General features: G+C 35.2%; 1 protein-coding gene across 7 annotated transcripts in view; it reads right to left on the bottom strand.

Annotated features, from left to right (window-relative positions):
• Mctp2 (multiple C2 and transmembrane domain containing 2) overlaps window positions 1-22113 on the bottom strand; it is a 220093-nt gene that overhangs the window by 114224 nt on the left and 83756 nt on the right. For 5 of the 7 annotated variants that reach the window (XM_078051223.1, XM_078051226.1, XM_078051224.1 and 2 more), the window contains 5 exons: window positions 15040-15182; window positions 14188-14264; window positions 13563-13674; window positions 9469-9504; window positions 1744-1908 (listed from right to left, as the gene is read on the bottom strand). In XM_078051223.1, the coding sequence (XP_077907349.1) occupies window positions 1744-1908; window positions 9469-9504; window positions 13563-13674; window positions 14188-14264; window positions 15040-15182 (533 nt within the window). Of the gene's footprint in view, window positions 1-1743; window positions 1909-2020; window positions 2100-9468; window positions 9505-13562; window positions 13675-14187; window positions 14265-15039; window positions 15183-22113 lie in introns of those variants that run through there. The other 2 variants (XM_078051227.1, XM_021722875.2) reach the window with 2 other exon arrangements.

The raw sequence follows: 22113 nt of genomic DNA, 5'->3' as shown, positions 1-22113 counted from the left end.
AACATTGATCAGATGCATTAAATGAAAAACCCATAACTTGTACATTGATGTCTGTTTCTCAAATCCAGTTACTGGATCCAGACAGTAAAGTGGGGATAAGACGTGGAAATTCCACTGCAGCCATACTTAAAAATTAATAAGAGTAGTTTGAAAGTTCTACAACTATGTCTGTATTCTCTAAGAATAATTTCAAACCATATATGTGTTTGGTTCATTGGCAGGTTTTTCATTTTTCTTTCATCTATGGAGATCCAATTTATGAATAAGGTGTGAATAAAAATGTTGAACACTGTGTATCAGCTCTAGGGACACAGCATCAACTACTAAATCCTAGCAATGACTATCTATGCATGAGAAAAACAGGGGCAACTCTGATCTCAGGTGTAGTCAATGTCACAAGAAGTCTTTTAACTGGGCTTTCAAATCACACTATATCAGATCACAGAATTTGGAAACCAGGAAGAAAAAGGGATGTATTAGAACCACGAATTATATATGTAGTGTTCCCCAAAGGACAAAGTGGCAGATACGGGACAAATTCTACACTTCACCTTAGTCCAAAGAGCTGTGTTCCTAGTGATGAATAAGTTCCCACAAATCCTGAGCCCGACCCTGACTGGCTAAAGGAATCTTAGTGGAGAGATGTGGTTACTTCAGATCCACTGGTTATAAAGTACAGCCTAAAACTACCAGCTTAAAATAATTATCTGTGTGTTTCTGCTATAACTCACCCTAGATTTTTCACAAACCTTATAACTTATTCTTCAACATGTGCCTATTCCTCTACTCCCTTTGTGCTGAAATTTTAAAAATGGCTAATATTGGATTTTGCACTGGAAATTGTGCAGCATAAGACAACCTCTTGCCTTCTGAAATCATTTTCCAAGTTTTCTGTTTCTTCTGTGCTCTCAATGCTGGAAAGTCCAAACTGCAAATATCCTGGGTCTATTTTCAAAAATTTCCACTGAATTTTATTCTATGTGGCTTTTGACAAGTGACATAACTTTCAAGTACCTTAGCTCTTTTGATTTATAAAACATATGAAATATTCCTGTCTGACAGTTATGTAAAACTAATTAATTTCCATGGTTTAGAGACTATGGTTTAAAATAAAATCCACACCAAATTACTAAGATTAAAAATTAAATGGAATTTGGATTTACAGAATAAGAAGATTTAAAGACAGCTAAAAATGCCATTACTTTCACTTTTAATACTGTAGTAGTCTATTTAAAAAAAAAAATCACATCAAAACCAGCAGCACTTAGATAACTATTTTTGGTATTCACACTAATAAGTGAGAAACAGCACAGAGGTATATAATTTTGAAAAAATTTCTTCAGTTATCTCTTATATTTTAATCCAGATTTCAAGTAGTATGTGATTTTATTTATATAGGATTTTGGAGACATCCAGCTATTTTTTTCCCTGAATTCTCTGAAACCATTTTTATTTTCAAAATGAAAATAAACCGTGCATTCAAAACTATGACTCAAAGCTTTCTCTAGCTCTGAGATATTCTATTAAAACAAATTACACTAAGCAATCAAAGCAATACTCATATTAATTGACTGCATCTACACCATTATTTTGTTTTCAGTAATGTTCTCTATTATAGTTAAGACAGCTAAAAATAAGTTATTTCTATTTTTGTGAAATTTATAGTAGAAAAGTAGTTTTTAGCTAATTTTTTTTTTTAATTCTGAAAGACATCATCTTTGTTGTGGCATTGATAGAACTTACCTTGCTTTTATACCTCTGATCTCCCAGTTTTAACTGAACAAACATTTCGGTCATGTTTCCTCCTGAGACGTTCTTCCCTTCCAACAAAGTTATACTTATAATTCCATTCCAGAGTTGGTTCTTTCTTAAGGACTCTGAGAGCCGCAGACTGCGTATCAAAGAGGACTAGAGCAAAAAATAAAGATGACAATATAAATGTACTGATAATTATTGGGAGTAATTCTGGCCATCTTAGGAATTCCAGCTTTCAGTGTTGGATTATGTAATCACTCCTTGCCTGAGGAGAAGTGCTATTCTTCCTTGGTTTCTCAGTCCTGCAGTCATAGTTATGTGACTTGCTTCTGCAGCTTTGGACTTATAACAGTATAGCAAAGGATGAGCATAAGCAACACTCTGATTTGGCACTGGTATACACTCCCACCCAGTTTGTTCTTTGCTAACTTTGTTCTTTGTTCTTTGGACTGTTTTAATAGTAAGAAGGGAAGAATGGCATTTGGGGGAACAGAGATATCAGAAAGAGGCTTTGCATGCCTGGGAGACATGGTATCCCTGGACATTCAAAATGACTATGGATTTATCCTTCACATTTGAATATGTCTCCATGTCCCCTTATTCTTTGGACCAATTTTGGAAATCTCTATGCCCCTGTGAGAGTAACAGTTCCAAACTCAGCTTGTAGTGGCCTAGCTGACCAAATGAGCTTTGCAGATCGAGTGGGTAGGGTGGGGTGGAAAGGAGGATACATTAAGTATCATATAGCAGCTGGACCTAGAAGGGGATACTTAACTATTAACCTATTTTTTTCTTTTACTAAATTATATTATTTATGCTTACCCATAAATACCTTGAACAGAATATAGAAAAAGGCAAACATTACTTATTATTAAATGATAAAGATGATTGCATTCTAAGTATTTTTAATTTATTTCTATTATGTAAAAATTTTAAGCAAACCCAAAGGTAAAGACAATAAGCAGCATGATAAATATCCATGTATTTACTCACAGGATTCAACATTTTGCCTACTTTAGTTCATTTCTCCCTTCATTATTTTTTTCTGGCTAAAATATATTAAAGCTAAATTCAGCATTTGTTTTTATATAATCATCATACCATGATCACCCTCAACAAAATCAATCATAAAAAAGTTTCCTCAATATCATTAAATACCTGCACATATTCATGTTTCTCTGAAGGTCTAGACAATGTCTTTCTATGATCTGTCTGAGTTAGGATCCCCGCATGATCCACGTGCTGCATTGAGTTGGCAGCGTTCATTTGTGTTCTCAGCTCCATGAGAGAAATGGCACAAGCATAGACTTTTTATTTGAAGGAGAGATAAATGGGCTAAGGAATGTAAATGGTGCTCAGCATCATAGTCAAGCAATGAATTTCTAACACTATATATTCACTCCTGTCGTCCGCTCACTATATTTTCAAGATCATTTAGACACCAATTTTCTTGGACACTAGTTAGTAACAATTTATCACAACAAATGGTATGTCAGGACAATGTTAATTATATACCAGCTTACCTCAGCCAGCCCACGTCATCCCCCCATCTCAATAAACTATGCAACACCACCATACCAGGGCTTTTGTTGATCATTCAGGGAAGATCTACTTCCAAAGCAGCAGTGGATACACGTTGCTTTTTTTCAGAAACACACACACACACACACACACACATACACTATTTAGAGGTGCTGATTCAAAATAGGGTGGGCAAATGGGTAAAGAATTAAAAGAATAAAAGTCCTCCTCTTACATCTCTTAACTCCCATTAGCAATCATGAACAGATAGAAATATACTCAACTAAAGTTTTGTGAAAGAGATAAAATTAAGTAACATTATATTTGTTAATAACAACACACCATAATATGGAGACAGGCATAGATGTGTTTACATTCACAGATGTGTATACACCTATAAAATATACTTACTAGATTTAATAGCTTGTATAGTATATAGGTCAAAAGCTTCTACCTTTAAAACAAAAAGATTTTGATTCATATTTCCTGCTGCAATTCCTTCTTTTCCTTTTGTTTTTAACCCCCCTTTCTAAAAGTTTGACTTGCCAACCAACAAGCTAAGGCATGACCCGTCCCACGGCCATGCTTCAAAGTTCCGACAGATATATTCCTCCCTAAGCACTGCAACTATTTCAAAATCCTTTTTATAAAATAGGGAGTCATGTCCACACAGGATCAAAGGGCATCCTACAGTCTGGCAATTGCCTAAGAAAAATGGCAGCACTTCCATGAAATATGCCCTAAAATAATTCTGTAGCTTGGTATGTCCTAATTTCAAATTGGATGTTTATCTTGGAAAGGCTTCTATCTAACTTGTCCATAAAACAGCTCCACTTAGCTCTATGAGCTCTGTGAAAATGGAATCCAAAGCTGGTTATTAAGGGGGCCTAGAGATAGATTCCATATGGCGGAACAGCATGGGAGGGCAAGGCTGAGGCCTATACAGGCGGGGCTTGGCTGGAGCTCCTGATCTATCCATGGACACTCGTTGCATTACACCATAACATCTGGATTATTGCTTGTAATGTCCCTGGGAAATATCCACTTTCCATCAAAGCCTTTATCTATCTCAGTCGGACTTTGAACATTTTAGTATTTAACGCAGTCGTGTTTGATCTGATGGACTTGTTCTCTGCTGTCCAAGTTTTTTTTTTTTTCTCTCCTTCTGAAAGGCTGTATAGAAGAGAAATTTTTGTGGAATTCACAGATAGAAAAGGACACAAGACCTTTATTCTACTTATTTCACCCTAAATATTTCTGCAAATGCCACTATAAGGCTATGTCCATAATAGTTTTGTTTGTGAGCCACATATTCTGTGTGTAATTTAAAGAAGTTTTTTTTTTTTTTTAAATTACTTTAACATTTCTCTTGCACCCTTGAGAGGTGTGCTGAGGCAGAAGGTATAACAGCAGAGTCTGTGGTTGGGGGCGGGGTGGGCCATTCTCGATGTGCTGTAACAGAGCCAGCTGGCAAAATCTTCTGTGTTCCGCTCTTTCTCCCCACAATAAATCGATTCATCTGCACTCACTCAGTTAGCTGAATTGCTCAGGTTTCCATATCTGTGCCCCCACCTATAAGTGAAATTTGTCATCTTAATGCAGCTGGGGATATGAAAAGAGAGGAGATGACCCATCACAGGGGAAGCCCACTCTACCTGAACTGAACTGAAACAAGCACCAGGAGATAGAGCAAAGTTTCTGGGTCCTGACCCTAATTCCTCAGCAGACATAACAGATGAAATATAGTCCATCAGGGTTTTGTTATTTTTCACCTTCCTCCCAAGAGATCGGAACCTTTTGCTATTTCTGTGTTCATTCCATTCTTGTGCACTCTTCCTCAGCCCCCATGCCATCATATCGACACCCACTCTTCTAAGAGAGAAAAAGTGATTTCCACGTAAAGCACACGGGTTGGCTATGAATAGTAGAAATAAGGCATGGTGTTCAGCTTATAAGCATACGGACTCGCATGAACATGAAACGACCTTGAAAATAGTCATTTGCCTCTGGGTTATGACAAACCATAGTCGAGGCAGAATGGGAAGAAGGAGACTGGGCCTAGAAGTATATACTATGCAGCTTTCATTCACCTCAAGTAGTAAAAGGATTCACTTCTAAGGCCTCAAAAGTTTGTGACCTGGGGATACTTCATCAAAACAGTGAACATGCTGAATTCTAAAGACATATAAAATGGGCTACAGCTTAGCAACAGATATTATTTGGGGCTATATGCTAATAGGCATAATGGGGAGATGGTGATATGGAGTCCAGTAGTCTAATTCCTTGGTGTGGCTACAAAAAAAAAAAAAAAAAAAACAGGAATGATGTAAGGACAACTCAGTACCTCCTATCTGTAACAAGTAGCAGAGAGGCTAGGAGTAAAGAAAGATCTAGAAAGAAAGGAGTAGAAACCCGTGTTGGTTCTGCAGCCATTGATATCAAGGTTACATTCATCTGTGCCAAACTCTTCAGCTGATGATGGTGACCAACAGCAAAGAGTGATTATCCAGAATACTTCCTTATATATAACAAAATTAAAAAATGGAATGCAATGAGAAAAGACAGTGTGACTAGGGTGTATCTACAAGGTGCCAAATACTGGGCCAGTATCCTCTCAGTGATCAAAGATTAACAATATCAGTGTCCCATACTGCTAACACTTCCTATATTGACTATTATTTCGTTTTCAATGAAAACACATGCACAAAAAAAAAATGAACTAAGCTTGTGAGAAAAAATGAATGGTAAAGCAGAATTCCCAGCTCTGCTGACCATTGCTTTGAAAAGCGAAGGGGAAACATGGGTCTATAAAAGCTTTCACTGAAATATTCCTTTCAAGTATTTTCAACATGTAAAACTACTGTTCCTTGTCAACAGCTTTTATAGCAAGACATGAGAAGATCCATACATCCAGGGAACAGGCTCTCAGACAAGACCTTCTCCGGCAGCTCTTTTACATCATCTGAAGAGGATCCTGTAGCCATAAATTCTAGAGCTGCACAAAAATCTTTGCATAAGGATAAAAAGAAAGCCTTTTAAATTTCCCACATGTGCATGAACACGGAAGATGAGATTTATATTTGTAGGTGAAAACTCTATCACAGTTCCAAGGACATAAATAATCTGTGTGTACAAAGACATTAGCTATAAAAGTTCCGTTTTAAATTTAATATTTTGAAATTATAAGGGACTGTCATCGCTCAAGTTTTCCACTTAAAAATTAAAAAAAGAATTAACTAAGAAAAGATTAAATAAATAGATAAGGATTATAAATATCCAATGACACTCAGAATTTAGGACCGGGGAAATATTTTTAATGCCATTTCCTACCATTAAAAACTAGAAGAAAAAAATGAAGGTCATGTGATCCAACAAGATTATCTTTTTGTTCTGACATCTGGGAAACTGAATGTTGTGTCCAAAGGCAATATGTTCATCATCTAGTATTTGATTTTTGGGTTGTCCTAATTGTGTTTACATCTCTGTTCCATTTGTCTATTCTTCTCCTTTACTTAAAGTACTACAGAAACACCTTTACTTAAAGTATTTCAGAGTCCACGACTGGCAACTCACAATCAAGCTACTGAAAGTGCAGAGCTGATATCTAAGCCGGAGTGTCTTCTTATGTTTTGCACAATAGGTACCTCCTCATTGCACCCTAATCCTAGCCCCACCCACAAGATCTAAGGACTTGCAGCCACAGCTGATGACCCACAAGGGCTACCCTTTCCTACACCTACAATTTGACTCCTACTATTCCAGCATCCCACTTAATTCTCTAAATCAAACTCCCCATTCTCAATCAAATGCTAATTATAAAGACTTTTAGGTGAAACCTGTATCTATTTTTGAAGGCAATCTCTCTATATTTCCTACATCAAAAGTGGGGCAGAATAGTAAGGAAACAGTAAAGAAGAGAGTCTATCAAGATTCTCCCATTCAGCAATATCTGGGATGATACAAAATTATAAAGTTATGGGAAAAGAATCAGTAATCAAAATTGCTCTAGGAATTACACTGAGGTTAAAAAAAGGCAATGATATTTTACGCTAATCCACTATATCAGAACTAGTAAAATTTTATACTCCTAATGAAGTAATCTTCATGCTAAATATTACTCAATATTAAAATCCTAAGAAAGAAACTTCAAGTTAAAAAATACCAAAAAGGCCAACTAGGATATTTTAACCACATTTACAATATTAATCAGAGTGCCTACAGTTTTCATTGACTCGTTTTGATAAGCCAAAAAGGTATCTCACTTTTTTCTTTTAAAACTGCATATTCCCAGAAGCAAAACAATCAACATAACTATAAAAAGCCTTCACCCATCCATAACTTACATGTCACAAATAAGATCACAAGAAGCTTTCAATTAACTTTATCCATCTATGATCTTAACTAGGTATAAATACGAGGTTTGGGCATTTATTACATTCCTGAGCCCAGTATACAGAAGTCAAAATTCTGGAAACTACCATGATTTGGAGGAAAAAAAAAAGACAACAACTCAGTTTTGAGACACAACTCTGCAGTATATATATAAATACTGCTCTCTGGATCCTCTGTTCCCTTCATATTTTTGATATCTTTATCCAAGCCGTCAACATGTTTTCTATCCCTCTTCATTCCTTTGGCCATTCTTCCATAACCTCTCCTATCCTCCCTAGACACCAATATTCCCCAAGCTCACAATTTTTCTTTCTAGCCTTTATGTTCTTCAACAAACTGCCAGTGCTCTTCCACAGACCGAAGCTCCCTAACTAAAGATGGTTATTGATGTACAGTACCAGTGTTTTAGTGCGGCAGCAGAATCAATAAACGAGAAAATACTGCTTTGTCAGGTTTCAACAAAGCATTCTGGGAAACTTTACTGCTTTGGGTGGTTACAGAAACTCTTAATACAGAGAGCGAGAGCTGGGCTCCCTTTTGTGGTGAGAAATGATGTTCTTCTACCCTCTAGTGACTATAAAGGAATAAAGCAAAAGTTGGAGGAATTTTAAAGACAGTGTTGCACTATTATTTATCATCTCTTAAGTTTATTTTTAAAAAGAACAAGAGTGTAAGGAACCAGGCAAACTGGTAGGATAACAAATCACTTTATCATACTTATTCTAAAATGTTCAAAATGCAAAACATTTTAGTAAATGCGTGTCAGAACTTAGGTTCCTTTGGATTTTTTAAAAATACAATGGATTATAATTGCTCTCCCTCTCACATACACACACATATACATCACAGAATCTCTGACCTGGAGGTGCCACCAGTTTCAAATTCCTTACTTTACAGAGAAGTAGGCAACTGAGGTACATTAGGTTATAATTTAGAGATGTCACATGTGTATTCAGATATGTGAGTATATACATGTATACAGAGAGACTGTGTAGCTTCTTCCTGCCACCTGCAAATCACCCTACCACCATTCAGAAACTGAACTGAACAAACAACTTGAAATATTGCATCATTTAATAAGAATTTTTTATTGATTATTAATCTTTTAAAAAGTAATAGAGGTGCTAAATTAAGCTATAAATACATTTTGGGTTTTGCTTATTTCTAAAATAACTTTTACACTTAGTCACCTAAGTTAAATTTTGCTAATTTGGTAACAATTAGTTATTAAATAATGCATTCCTACCTTGATACACTTATACTTTTTCTAAATTAAATATTTATAAATTTTGCTTATAAAGATACTAGGAATGTAAAAACAAACAAAAGTATTATATGAAAAAAAAACTTTAAAAGAAATTCTTACCAAAAAGTGACTTTTTCCAAAAAATATGGAGACTTATAAAATATAGCATATATTCAGTCCTTTCAATCAATTATTACATTGCCCCTATAACATCAAAGCTGGTGTCAAGCTAATGGTAAATAACTTCCTAAAGGACTAAAATGAACCATGCTACATTATAAATAATTCAAGCTTAATGAAGTGTAAACTTCTAACATGGCCAATACATATAAAATGTCATCACTCCAGACAGTGTAAGTTCAAACATCTGGATATGCCTTTATTTAATAAAATGTTAAAGGAACATTGTTCCTTTCTTATTCATTTTGGCAGTAAAAGGCAGAGAATGTGGTTACAAGTAAAGGATGGATAATATCAATTACATATACGTCTGTATCTGTCACAAGCATAAAGTTTTAGTCAAATAAACTAAACAAAAAAACAAGCGTACTTACCTTGCTGGCACTCAGGCACTTCCGATTTGACCATCGCTATGGATCATGTCCATTGAACATTGAACATGGCAAAATGAAAGAGAAACAGAATGGATAACAATGTAACCATATTATATTATATGGTGCATATTACGTGCACATGAGTGATAACCAAATTTGGAAGGTACCATGAAAGTGCATTTGAGTAAACAGTAACAAAGAAAAATCACCACGTTTATGTTGTTGTGTTACATAATTTTCTCAAAGCATTTTGTATGCAAAGGCAATGACAGATGAATACTCTTCAATCTCTAGAAGTACTTTTGTTCCTTATTTTTTTAAGAACTTAATCTTTATTTATTTGTTGTTATTTATTTGTCTTTTTTATGTGGTGCTGAGGATGGAACCCAGGGCTTCACTTGTTCTAGGCAAGTGAAACCCAAAACCTGTCCACATTTGTTCTTTAAGTTATCTTAAGACAGTATAACTTTATCTCTTAAAAAATTTCTCCTGTTTGAAATTTACAAATTTTACTACCAATGTTAATTCATGATTAGGGGTCCAAGGTTTTGATAACAGAAAACACAATTTTGTTCACTTTCATAGCTCATTCAATATGACACAACATTCAATATGACAGAAAACATCCTAAATCATTATTGTTCAATTAATAAAAATGAGTCAATATAACTGTGTAGGAGGGTAGAAAAATTTTCTTAATAGCAAAAAACTTCACCCCTGTTACCTTCTGATCTCTAACTTGTCATTTGAAAGCTGCTAAATTTCATCTACAATTAAAATTCTCTCTCAGCAAAATCCTCTCATCACTTCTGTGACCATCCAGTACTTCAAAGCTCTACTCTGGCTGGTTAACCAGCTAACTGGATATTAAAACTTGGATGAATTTGGGAGATTACAACTCAATTATGTATCTAATCGAGCAGACCCCATTTACTGATATGCTTAAGAAAAAAAATACCTTTAGTTAAATGACCTATCCACTTGGCCAATAATGTCTTCCCAATAAATGAGAATTTAAAAAAATATATTATTTAAGAGAAACCCATTTACCCTCCATTGACCAGCAACTAGAACACAATGGTACAGAACTGACTTGAAAATATTCTTTGTGAATAAGGCTTTCCTTGGTGAAACAGGATTCAACATTTAGCACACGACATGGGGTTATGATAATACAATCAGGGTACTAAAATCAGGTTTCCTGGTATTTTCTCAACATGACAATGAATATTTTCACCCAATTCAAGCACCAAAATTAATTACCATCTTATAGGTACACAGGGCTCTTTAGCCCTTTGATGGATAATATTTCATTTGATTTTTATAATGATTATAAAAGACAAAATAGATCAGGATAAAAAGGGAAGTGACTGGTACTATTTGCTGACTTACTGCTGTGCTATGAAATACCACATATTGAATGTCTCTACAGCATGGCAAGCACCCTATTTGGTAACCTCAATCATCATGACCATATGAAAGATACTCTTCTTATCCGTATTTCATACATAAGGAAACTGTAGCTCAGAAAGGTTAAATAATTCTGAGAATTTTACCAGAGCATTGGTGGTACTGGAGTTTAAACATGGGCAGTCAGATGACAGAGTCCATTATTTTAATTACAATCCTATTTTTTCAAAGGAAAAGAAAAAGCATATTTGTCTGTCTTCCAGTCTCTTCCAGCCAGAGCCTTACCTTCTGACTGTACCATGCTCACATATATTTAAATCCCTAGACACAATAGTAAATTTAAAAATATTGCATAGATGAAGGTTTTTGCCAGTGTGGTTCTAAAGCAACAAAAAACCAACTCATGGTGTCGTAAAGAAAAAACAGGTACAAGACTAGGAATTTAAACTGAAATTTCTCCAACAAAGTTTAATTTAAAATAATATTTAAGGACTGCAGGTTGTAGCTCTGTGGTAGAGAGCTTTCCAAGCATGCAAGAGGCTCTGGATTCCATCACCAGCACCGAAAGAAAGGGGGAAAAAAAAAGAAAATTTATAAATTACTTTGATCAAATAATCTAGTGCCCTCCAGTCCCAAGTGGTAGTCATGCCCACTTAAAAAACTCCATATAAGATTTCCTTTAAATATAAACTTAAACTCAATGAAAACAACAAACATTTTCTTTTGTCTATTATACCCAAAGAGCCCATGACATGCACTGTAAGTTGAATAACCACATATGGCCTCCAATAAATTATGCTTCAATTAACTGTTCCTTGATAATATTTTGATCAAGTATACAAAAATAAACCCAGTCAAAATAAATGCAAACAGGCAAGGTTTTCTCTGTTATAATATATCTATAAGAATATACAAAATAAATATATTGTACATCAACCCTTGCCAGGAAAAAAGAACAAGAATGGAAACAAGTGAGCAGAAAGTCTGAAAAATTCTTCAACACAAGGGATAGGGAAGGCCAAGTAAAAGGAGAGCCAACTATTGTGATATTCTTTGAGATGTTTCAGCAAAACAAATCTATACTGCATCTAATATTAATTGGCCTGCAATTTGAAATAAACTGAAACTGTCATGTCACTAAAATTCTAAATTTTAGCAATATTTATAAGTGTATTTTAAGAGTCAACATGACTGTTAAATATAATCAAATATACTATAGAAAAAATCACAAAAATAGTCAATACATAACTATTTTTATTGGGAAATCATCTAATTTTCAAAATACCTCTGAAGTATGTTAAAATTTTTTTAACAGATATATGTTAACAAATATACAACCATGTGGCAAATTATGGTATTTTATTACATGGTATTTTATTCTAACCTAGTATTTTATTACATGGTATTTTATTCTAACCTAGTATCCAACTCAAGCAACCTAACACCTGCAGTACCATTGACATAGAAGAAGACTGAGAGGAAGTTAGAGAACAACACTCCATCACTACGTGAGTAAAGAAAAAGTTTATTTTTAGCATTAATAACACATTTTAACATCAAAATATCAACTTTATTGATATCCTAAATGTGAATAGTGCCACATTTTTAAAAAGCAATTAATAGAGTTTTCTTCTGTTGCTGTCAAGTAAATTCTCACAAATAAGGAATTTAAATTTAAAGATCAAGAGTTCAGTTGACCCTCTGGCAATTAAAAGTTTAGTGTTCTAAAGCTGTCTTTATGAGTTTCCTAGAAAATCATTCATGATATTTTTAATTAAATAACTTACTTAAAAATTACTAGTTATGCCAAAACAAAAAGTTCTCTCCTTAAGCAACCCACTGCCTCAATTTAAGAAACATTTTTAAAGGCATTATTATTAATAAGCTTCAGATTTTTACAGTGGATTCTGCACATGTGAAATTGATATACATCTTACTCTTTTTCAAATAGGTATTTAGCTGGCTTTAATAATATCTTTCAAATAAATTATCCCAAACTCATTTTGTCCTATTTTAATTCCTGGAATTATCATGCATAATCCCTAAAAATAAAAGGACATTATGATTCTTATAAACAAATGTGCTCAAAGAAGAGTCTCAATTGATTCTATCTTGTGAAGTCTAATGTTTTGTTGATGTTATAGGCATCTTCAGTGGGTAGAACATTAATTAGAAATTTCAATGTAATAGACCAGAGAATATTAAAATTTGCATCTTTCTCAAAGCAGTACCAATAGAGCACTTAGTAGCTAAAGTTTATTAAAAAAAAGAGGAATGATGCAAATGTATACTCAATCACCTTAATAAAATGCAATCAATACTTAAATCCTGAGAACTGCTTTTCATGACAGAAAAATATCTCAGTTATCTGGGACCTAAAACATTACTACTAAATAATTGAAAGCATATTTTGTATGATAGTTATGAACATACCATATGTATCATGTAAGTTTTAATAACACTAATGCTAACCATATCCATAACTAAAATAGAGATTAATTTCTAAGTAGATTTTCTTTTCAGTATTTCAAAAGAGAAGATGTATATAACCACAGATAGGCACTTTAACTCTATGAAAATGTTTCCACTCCAAAATCATAGTAAAAATGTCAGTTATCTGCAGCCCAGCAACCAAAGGACAATCACAATGACAAGTTTAAAAAGCACAAAAGGGTCACACTTACGTGTCTCTTGAAATCACCCTGTTTTACTACTAGGCTCAAATTCAACACAATCACTCCCATGTCATCTTCTAAACTGTTTGGATCTTCCAATTTTAAAATATGCTCAGTTGTTCTACGAGCCAAAAAAGAGAAATAAATGTAGCACTTATTAACAGTAGCACTTACTGTTGTAGTTCATCAGGAGTTTAAAGTAAAAGTTTCCTTCTCCTGGAAAACTATTAGACACAATGCTAAAAAGGCCCTAAATTTAGTGAACGTAAACCAACAGGAAAAACTATTTGGAATTGTCTAATTCAACAGTTGGTTAACTTATCTCCCTCTCCTAACACCCAAATAAAATATACATGTTTGTTTTAAATTAGGTTAATGACCCTGAATATTAATGAATGAATGAGCAAAACCCCATATACATTTTAGAATACATAATATATGACTTAGTGCCTGATTAACATTTGACATCTAGAAAGCAAGTCTCAGAAAATATGTTGAGAGTTATAACACTTTAAAGCACTCTTCCTGTCATTCATATTATTTTGTTATTTGATCTAAAGAAGTACCATTTAACATCATCTTGAGTTCCTTCTAAAATTGCAGTAATGACAATTAAGATGTAAAACTACAATACCTGTTAAGTTCAAGATCACTGAGAATGATAAATGCAGAACCCATGAAATCAGATGTGGTTAAATCTCGATCATACACCTACAAAAGGCAGAGGCCAGTTAATGCACGTGAAAATTGTAATAAACCAATCAAGTTTATTAAATGATTAACAAATGCAATAGGCTAGAAATTTTGAAATCCACCTTTCAGATCTTAAAATAATCCACCCAGTATAGGTAAAGAAAAATTTAGCCAAGCCTATTCAGAGAACAAAATTATCCAGTATTGCCCATTTTGCCTACACAGGGACCAAACAACAGTAGAAAAGACTTTCAAGTCGTATTCATATGAATTAAAATGCTACGCACAATGTACCGCTCTCTTTAGTTTAAATGGCCTCTCATTAAAATTTAGTATTTTCCATGGTGAGTAGATCTGCCAATTAAATAAGAAATTTGCTAAATATTCTATAGCAATCCCATTCTGCACTCAACTCATGCAGTGTTAACCCAGATGTTAGAGCAATTGATGCTTGCACCCAGTAGCTTGAAACTCTATTAAGTATAAAGTTAGTCCTAATGAGAAAGGCTTTAGTACCTGTCGCCGTTGCACTACCAGTAATAATTCTTCCACATTCAGTAAATTTGAATACAATCAATGGAGATATTATTTTCACTCTGATTTGCTATAGAGCCTCTCTCATTGATTTGAGAGAAACATAAAGTTTCTGCTAATGGTATAAAGAATTCATTCTCTATCATTAATACCCAGCCTTGAAGATTAATAAGGGCAAGTTAACTTTTAAGAAGTCATGGAAAAACTACTGAGAAATATTTCTGCTAGAGGAGGAGATTTGAAAAGCATCTATGATTACCTTCACCCGCAGCTTTTGATCAAGGCTTTGTATTGGCAACACAACTATCTCATCCCAAATTGGGTTTAAGTTCTTATATATGACCTTGCTTTTGTACAGCGTCTTCCCATTCAGCTTAAATTTCACATATGGGTCACTTGTGCCTTTAAAAGAGAAAGAACAAGACAGAAGTTTTTAATATCCAGGTTTAAATCTAGAATCTCTATTAAAGTAAAGATGCTTCCCACAGTCCCCAGGCTCAAAGCAGTCTACAGAGCAACACCCAGAACAAACATCTCCTTACATAGAGATAGAAGGCCCCAGAAAAAAATAAAAAAATAAAAAAAATGGGGGAGTGAATGACTAATTCCCCTTTGCCTTTACAGTCAGAATACCAATGGGTTCCCTGAGCTTTTTCTGTTTGGTTTCATTGTGGATTCATCATTCCTCCCCTCCCTACCCACAAAAATTCCAGAAATCAACATCAGTGTCAGGAGTCATGGGGAGAAGCCCACCCCTCCTAGGGATAGCAGAGAGTCACTGAAAAGGGAAAAAAAAAATGTTTCAAATATTTAGCCAGATGGCTGCTTCGACAGAACCCCATACTTTGAAATATAATCATAATAAATCAATCTCCAGAACCAGTGGCTCAAAAGATGGGGCGATGGGACTCAGACTGGATGTGGGGACGTAGAGATTAAAACAACAGAGTTGCCATTCTCTGTGCATCCAGGCACCTGCACGACAGCAGAGAGCATTGTTTCCCCCCTGCCAGGGGAACTCCAGTCAGCCAGGCCCTCAGCTGGCCTCAGCCCTGACACCGCTGACCTGCTGGGTTCTTCCCAGGGGCTGTGAAATGGACACCAAAAGGGAAGAATAATGTCCCTCCAGTTACTGCGCTCAAAGCAAAATGAAGGGCAATGGCAGATCCTCTTCCATAGTTTTCAGATCAATTGAGAGGAAAGAAAAAAAAAAAACAGGCTTTAGACATAACATGTGAATTATGTGCTGTGTCCATGTGTTATATGCATAGGCACCATCGTACAGTGCCTGGGATATGCTAGTTCATTAATACCTGAGGAAAAGCAAAAAAAAAAAAAAAGGCACAAATGAATGAAAAATCAATGAGGGGATAGAGATGAAGATCATCTGAAAATACTATAAAGAAGAAATTCAAATTTGAGGCATTGTAGTTTATTCTGAAGCACAGCACTATGAACAGATATATGAATACCAACAATCTACCCCAAGTGGCTTGGACAGAGAAGATAGGTCCCCAGAAATATTTACTGAAATGAATTTCTAATATCAAAGTGAAGCAAAAATTATGTAAGAATAAAAATTATCGATTAGGTCACTCTGGCCCAAGCATTTATAGAATTTTTTTAAAAACTTTTTAAAGTTGTCGATAGACCTTTATTTTATTTACTTATATGCAGTACTGAGAATCTGACCCAGTGCCTCACAAATGCTTAAGCAAGTGCACTACCACTGAGCCCCAGCCCCAGCCTTGTTAATACCCATCATTAATTAATTGAATTATTTTTCAGGTCCTTTTGTGTTTTTATTTAGCCCCATATTAAAAATTACTTTAAAAAAATGTTTCCCAACGATTTTAGCTGAAAGTAACATCACTATAGAGGAAGAGAGGTGGGGAAAGGAGATGTCCTGGGAACAATTGCTCGAATTATGTTTTATATATATGTACAGATGTGGCCTAACAAATCCCACTACTTAAGTACAATCATAATGCACCAATGAAAGAAAGTTTTAATAGGTATACCAAGGTACAATTTGAAAAGTCAGCCTTCCAGCATAACAAGGCTACTACTAACTTTTTTTTTTTTTCCTTTTATTATGCTGGGGATGGAACCCAGGGCCTCTCAGATGCCAAGTAAATGCTCTACCACTGAGTGATTTCCCCAGCCTCCAGGATACTAACAAAAGAAATTAAGCTATAGATACATGTATATATTCAACTCTCACATTTTAAGTTTGGCAACACAGAATATGGGTAGAAGCCCAGTTCCTCTGATTTGAAACTTGGGCACACACACAACATGTTGAGCAGCAGCTCTTAGAGGGATAGTGAAAATAAATGCATTCACAGTCATTCAGTGGAATTCTCAGTAGCGAGTGAGCAACCCGCCCACCCGCCTCCCTTTAACAGTCCAAGAGAAATCCTCTGGCTAGCCAGACTTTAACAATCATTCTGATATATATATATAAAAAAAAAAGTGGTGGAAAACTATAATAAAAAGAGGCCTTTAATTAAATGAAATTGCCACTCTGGGATCAGGCCTTCATGCTTGTCAGCGTACTCTCAAAATAAACATCTCAAAACTCGGCCTCCGTGGTGTCACTTTCTCACAGGCAAGGCATACTGGGTAATCCCCAGGCATCTTGACAGCTACATAATGTTCAAACTGTTTCACGGGTGAATGGCGGCAGTTGCGTGAAAGAAAATATTAATGTCTGGAATTAATAGAAAAAAGGACCTGGGTTTACAAAGCCAAACAAGGAAGAGGGTGTCAAGTTAGTGCAGCGTTAATTGTTAGGGAAAATTTGAGAAAGGAAGGGAGCGCATGGTGATTTTCTCTCTTGGAGCCTAAGTGCCTCACTGTCAGGGAAGTGACATCTCAACTAGGCAGGTTCTGAAAAGAGGGTCGGCTGCTCAGGAATGCAACTCCCAGATTATACAAATGATGAGATGACACCTGAATGGGTGGACTTTAACCTTGTTTGCTGGGAGCTTCCTACACAATGAGGCTCTTGTGGTAGTTGGTATTGTGGGTGGAGAAGGATGGGAGTTAGCCCAGAGACAGGGTCTCCATGTAGGCGCTGCTCCCAATTCTGCCACATGAGCCTGATTGAGTCTCAAAAACTCAGAATATCAAGATGTCCAGAATCCATGGCCTGATGAGTGTCCTTCTCTTTTATAAAAACACTGGCTGCTGAGCAGAGTGGTACACACCTATAACCTCAGGGAAGGAGAGGCAGGAGGATGGTGAGTTTGAGGCCAATCTCAGCAATTTAGAAACCCCCTAGTCTCAAAATAAAATTAAAAAGGGCTGAGGATGTGGTTCAGTGCTTAAGCGCCCCTGGGTTTAATCCTTGGTACCAAAAACAAAAACAAAACAAAACAAAAAAAATCACTTTGGCTTCCATATCTATCAGTTCTGCATCTGTAGAGTCAATCAATCGTGAATGAAAAATATTTGAAAATAAAATGCATAAACTGCATCTGTACTGAACAAGTGAAAACTTTCTTTCCTTGTCATTATTCCCTAAACAATGCAGCATAACACCTCTTGACATAGCATTTATGATAGTTATTATAAGTAATCCAGAGATTATTTAAAGTACATGGGAGGATGCATATGTAAGTTATATACAAATATGATGACATTTTATATGAAAGATTTGAATTCCATGGATTCTGTTACCTGCCAGGGTCCTGGAACCAATTCCCTGTAGATGTCTAGTGATGAATGTAGATACTGAGAGAAATGATGGCTAGTCATTGGTCCTCCAAAAATGCTGCACCTATTCCTGCTCCTGACACCAGGCAAGACAGTTCTTTTCTGTGTTCAGGATACTGACATTACTACCAATGGCCATATTTTGCTTGGCACTGAGCCTGTCAGGAAGCTGACATCACATCTGAGCTTGGTTCTGTGCTAGGCATTCTGGGAGGTTTCTGAGGTACAACACTCCCACATCCTGCTGCTCTGTTCCTGATAGCAGCAGACACCCCGTAACAGAATACCAAGTCACAGAGCGACTGTCCAGGTAGAACTGAACAAGGTAGGGGTTATGCTAGTTCATGTGCAGGAAACATGATTTTCAGCTCAGATATCAGTGGAGACTGAACTAAAGGATATGAGAGTTAAAATGAATGGGTGTAAACTTGCTCGGAAGGACTGAGGTCACTCCAGTAGGAGGTACTGGCACTGAGGAGGAGGTAGGGAGGGGACCCAAAATGAATGGAGATGTTTGGTACCAAGCAAGCAGTCCATTGGATCCAGAAGTTAAGGTAGAAAAATATAATGAGAAATAAAGTTTAACAGGAAGGTTCACATCAGAGGCCCAAGGGCACTAAAAAAATAATAAAGAAGATTATCTGTTATTCAGCAAGAATTACAGGTGTTTTATTTCCTGTACTACTTTTCTATTTTTAAAAAATAAAAGTAATATGTGCACAAAACCCTGAAAGGTATGAGATGAAAATTCAGTACCCTATTACTCTTATCTGATTCTGTTTGTTTGATGTGCTCACCATAAACAGTTTTATGGGAATTTTAGGGAGGGGAAAAAAAAACACAAGAATTTGTGTTTTCACCGTAATGTACCTTGGAGTTCTTTTCATATTAGCAATTTATGTTGCTGGGATTTATGTTGTTGTTGCTGTTGTTGTTTTTTTCAATAACTTAGCATTTGGTTTTATCAATTTATTTAACTAATCACTAAAAAATGGATATTTACATCACTTCCTCTTTTTTTTACTGATACAAGCAATATTGCAGTCATCATTCTTGCATAACTATAAGTTCAAAGGTGATTATATTAAAAAGAAAGATTTAATACTGGAACTGTTGGACAAATGAAAATGTGCCATTTTGTTTCTGACACATATTATCAAATTGTTTTCTAACGTTTAGCAAATTTATATTCCCACCAGTACTATATATATTTTTTTATTTGTTTCTTATCTTGCTTACCAACTTTGGATATTATAGGTTTTTATTTCCAACCAATGGCACATGAAAAACTTGCTATCTCCATATTCCTCTATCTTTAACATTTTCAGGATCTTTCATATTTCATATTTCATATTTTAGTTAACTGTATTCGTATTTCTCCATCAGTGAAATTCTTGTTCTTATCTTTTGGCAATTTTTCAATGGGCTCATGGTTTGTCTTTGGCTTACAGGTTTGGAGGATCCCTTCACCATGGAAATCAGTTATTGAATATAAATCTTGTCAAACTTTATTTTAACTTACTATTGGCAAGGTTAAGTTCATTTTTATTTAGTCAAATATACCATTTTTAAAAAACTTGTGGCTTTGTTATTTAACATCCTGCTTAGAAGCAATTTTCCCACTACAAGATTTCAAATTAATTCATCCCTGTTACTTTCCATTTGTTCTGGTGTTGTTGATGTTGTTGTTGTTGCTGCTGCTGCTGCTGCTGCTGCTGCTGTTCTTGTTGTTTTTAACACTTAGGCTTTTGTTCCATCTAAAATTATTTTAGTATGAACAGCAACAGCGAAGGAAATTCAGGTTCACTCATGAGTAGGAGAGTAAAATGATCAGAGCCAAGCATTAGAAATATAAATCTGGCAGCAGCTCATAATTTAGAATGAAGAAGAAAGACGATAAAACAAAGAAACCTAGCAGCTGAGATACACAGTAGATTGTTGAAGACTGAGGAGGACACTGGACCTAGACCACAAGAGGTGGCCATCCAGGGTTTCACCAAGTGCCATCCAAACAACCTCATCTGCAGAGATGCTCTGCAGACTGAAAGAGGTATACCATCATAGCCATTAGCAAAAGCTGCCTGATATTTTCTTGCTTGGAACTTATACAATGTATAATAAATTTTTTTTAAAAAATGAAACTCCGCTAAGAAATCCAGTAAGACAAACAAGCAGCTTAAAACTTTTTCACTCTCTATATCAGAATATATTGTTGAAACAGAGAATGTTACATGGAGAATTGATGAATGTAATGTTAAACTCACCAAATCATAGTTTCTGGAAGAGAAGATATGAATGGTGGATCATAAACAGGATGAATGAATGAATACCCTCTGAGGTTAGATGGACATGGTAGGTGCAAATCCCCAGCCTTCCTTCCAGGAACTGTGTAACTGCGGACCATTGACTAGATTTCCTTGTACTACACTGTCTTCACCTATAAGATGGAAATCTGCGAATCTCAAAGGGTTATCTCAAGAGCTTAACAGATTTATACACTTCAATGACGGCAGGCTCCAGCCATTTGCTTAGAATGCTTTTTAGTAAGGGCTACTATTTCTAGTATCACTACTCAATTAAGTTAAAAAGGAAGAGAGTGCATAACCATTTAAGTAGTACTAATATTCACTTGCTTTATTTTAATGTCCAGAATAACACCCACTGCTAGTTTTCTCTATAATGTTCCATTATTGCCATCTCTAAAGGCATGAAATTTATATCACTTTCCTTTCCATAAGTTGGATAGAACATTTTTTATCTTATACATTTCTCACAGGCATTCAGGTGATTTGAAATTTTTTGTCAAACAATTTTAACTCCCCTATAAGGAAATAGCTGTATTGAAACTAAAAATTTCTAAGTCCTCATGAACACTGGCTACTTCCCTACCTGAAGTCCTGGGGTTACTCACTGAGAATTTCAGAGCAAAGTGGAGATAAAACCCGGTGAAAAAAACTGGGCTGCTTCATTAAGATACAGGGCAATGCAGGTCTGCCATCAGGAGGGAGTCACTAGGAACCAGAGAACTTGGGCATTTTATTCTCCTTCTGGCTTTATCATCCTTAGAGTTTTTATTACATTATGGGTGCAATGAAAAATTGGCCAGTATCAATAAAAGAAGTCATAAACAGAATGCCACATTGAATAGCCCAGGAAAACCACTGTGATATGCAAATAAAATACAAATAATACACCTCGAATTACAAGCAACTTCTCTTTGTGGTTTCTGATATAATAACTCATGGCTATTATGTCAAAAGCAAAATCAAGATGTGGTTAAAGAAAAAAGAACTAAGGAAGAATGAAAATTCCTACCACCTAAGAAAAGCTTAGTGCTGATGTTTATTTACATTTTACACACTTATACACACACACACACACACATGCACTCTTTTCACAAAAACAAATTGGTCTTCAGACAGTTTTATTTGTCTGCTTTTTTCAGTCAATAATATCAGTTTTTTTCCAAGCCCATAAATATATTTCCATGACTCAGTTTAAATATCTGCACATATATATATATATGAAAACTCACTATATAATGTAATTTCTAAACACTAGCATTTATAATTTAAACTAAAAATCCATTATTTTAAATAGAAAAGCATTATTT

This window comes from Ictidomys tridecemlineatus, chromosome 5, assembly GCF_052094955.1.
Source record: "Ictidomys tridecemlineatus isolate mIctTri1 chromosome 5, mIctTri1.hap1, whole genome shotgun sequence".
Taxonomy (NCBI): domain Eukaryota; kingdom Metazoa; phylum Chordata; class Mammalia; order Rodentia; family Sciuridae; genus Ictidomys; species Ictidomys tridecemlineatus.
Note: the sequence above shows the minus strand (reverse complement) of the source record. Positions and strands in the feature narration are given on the sequence as shown.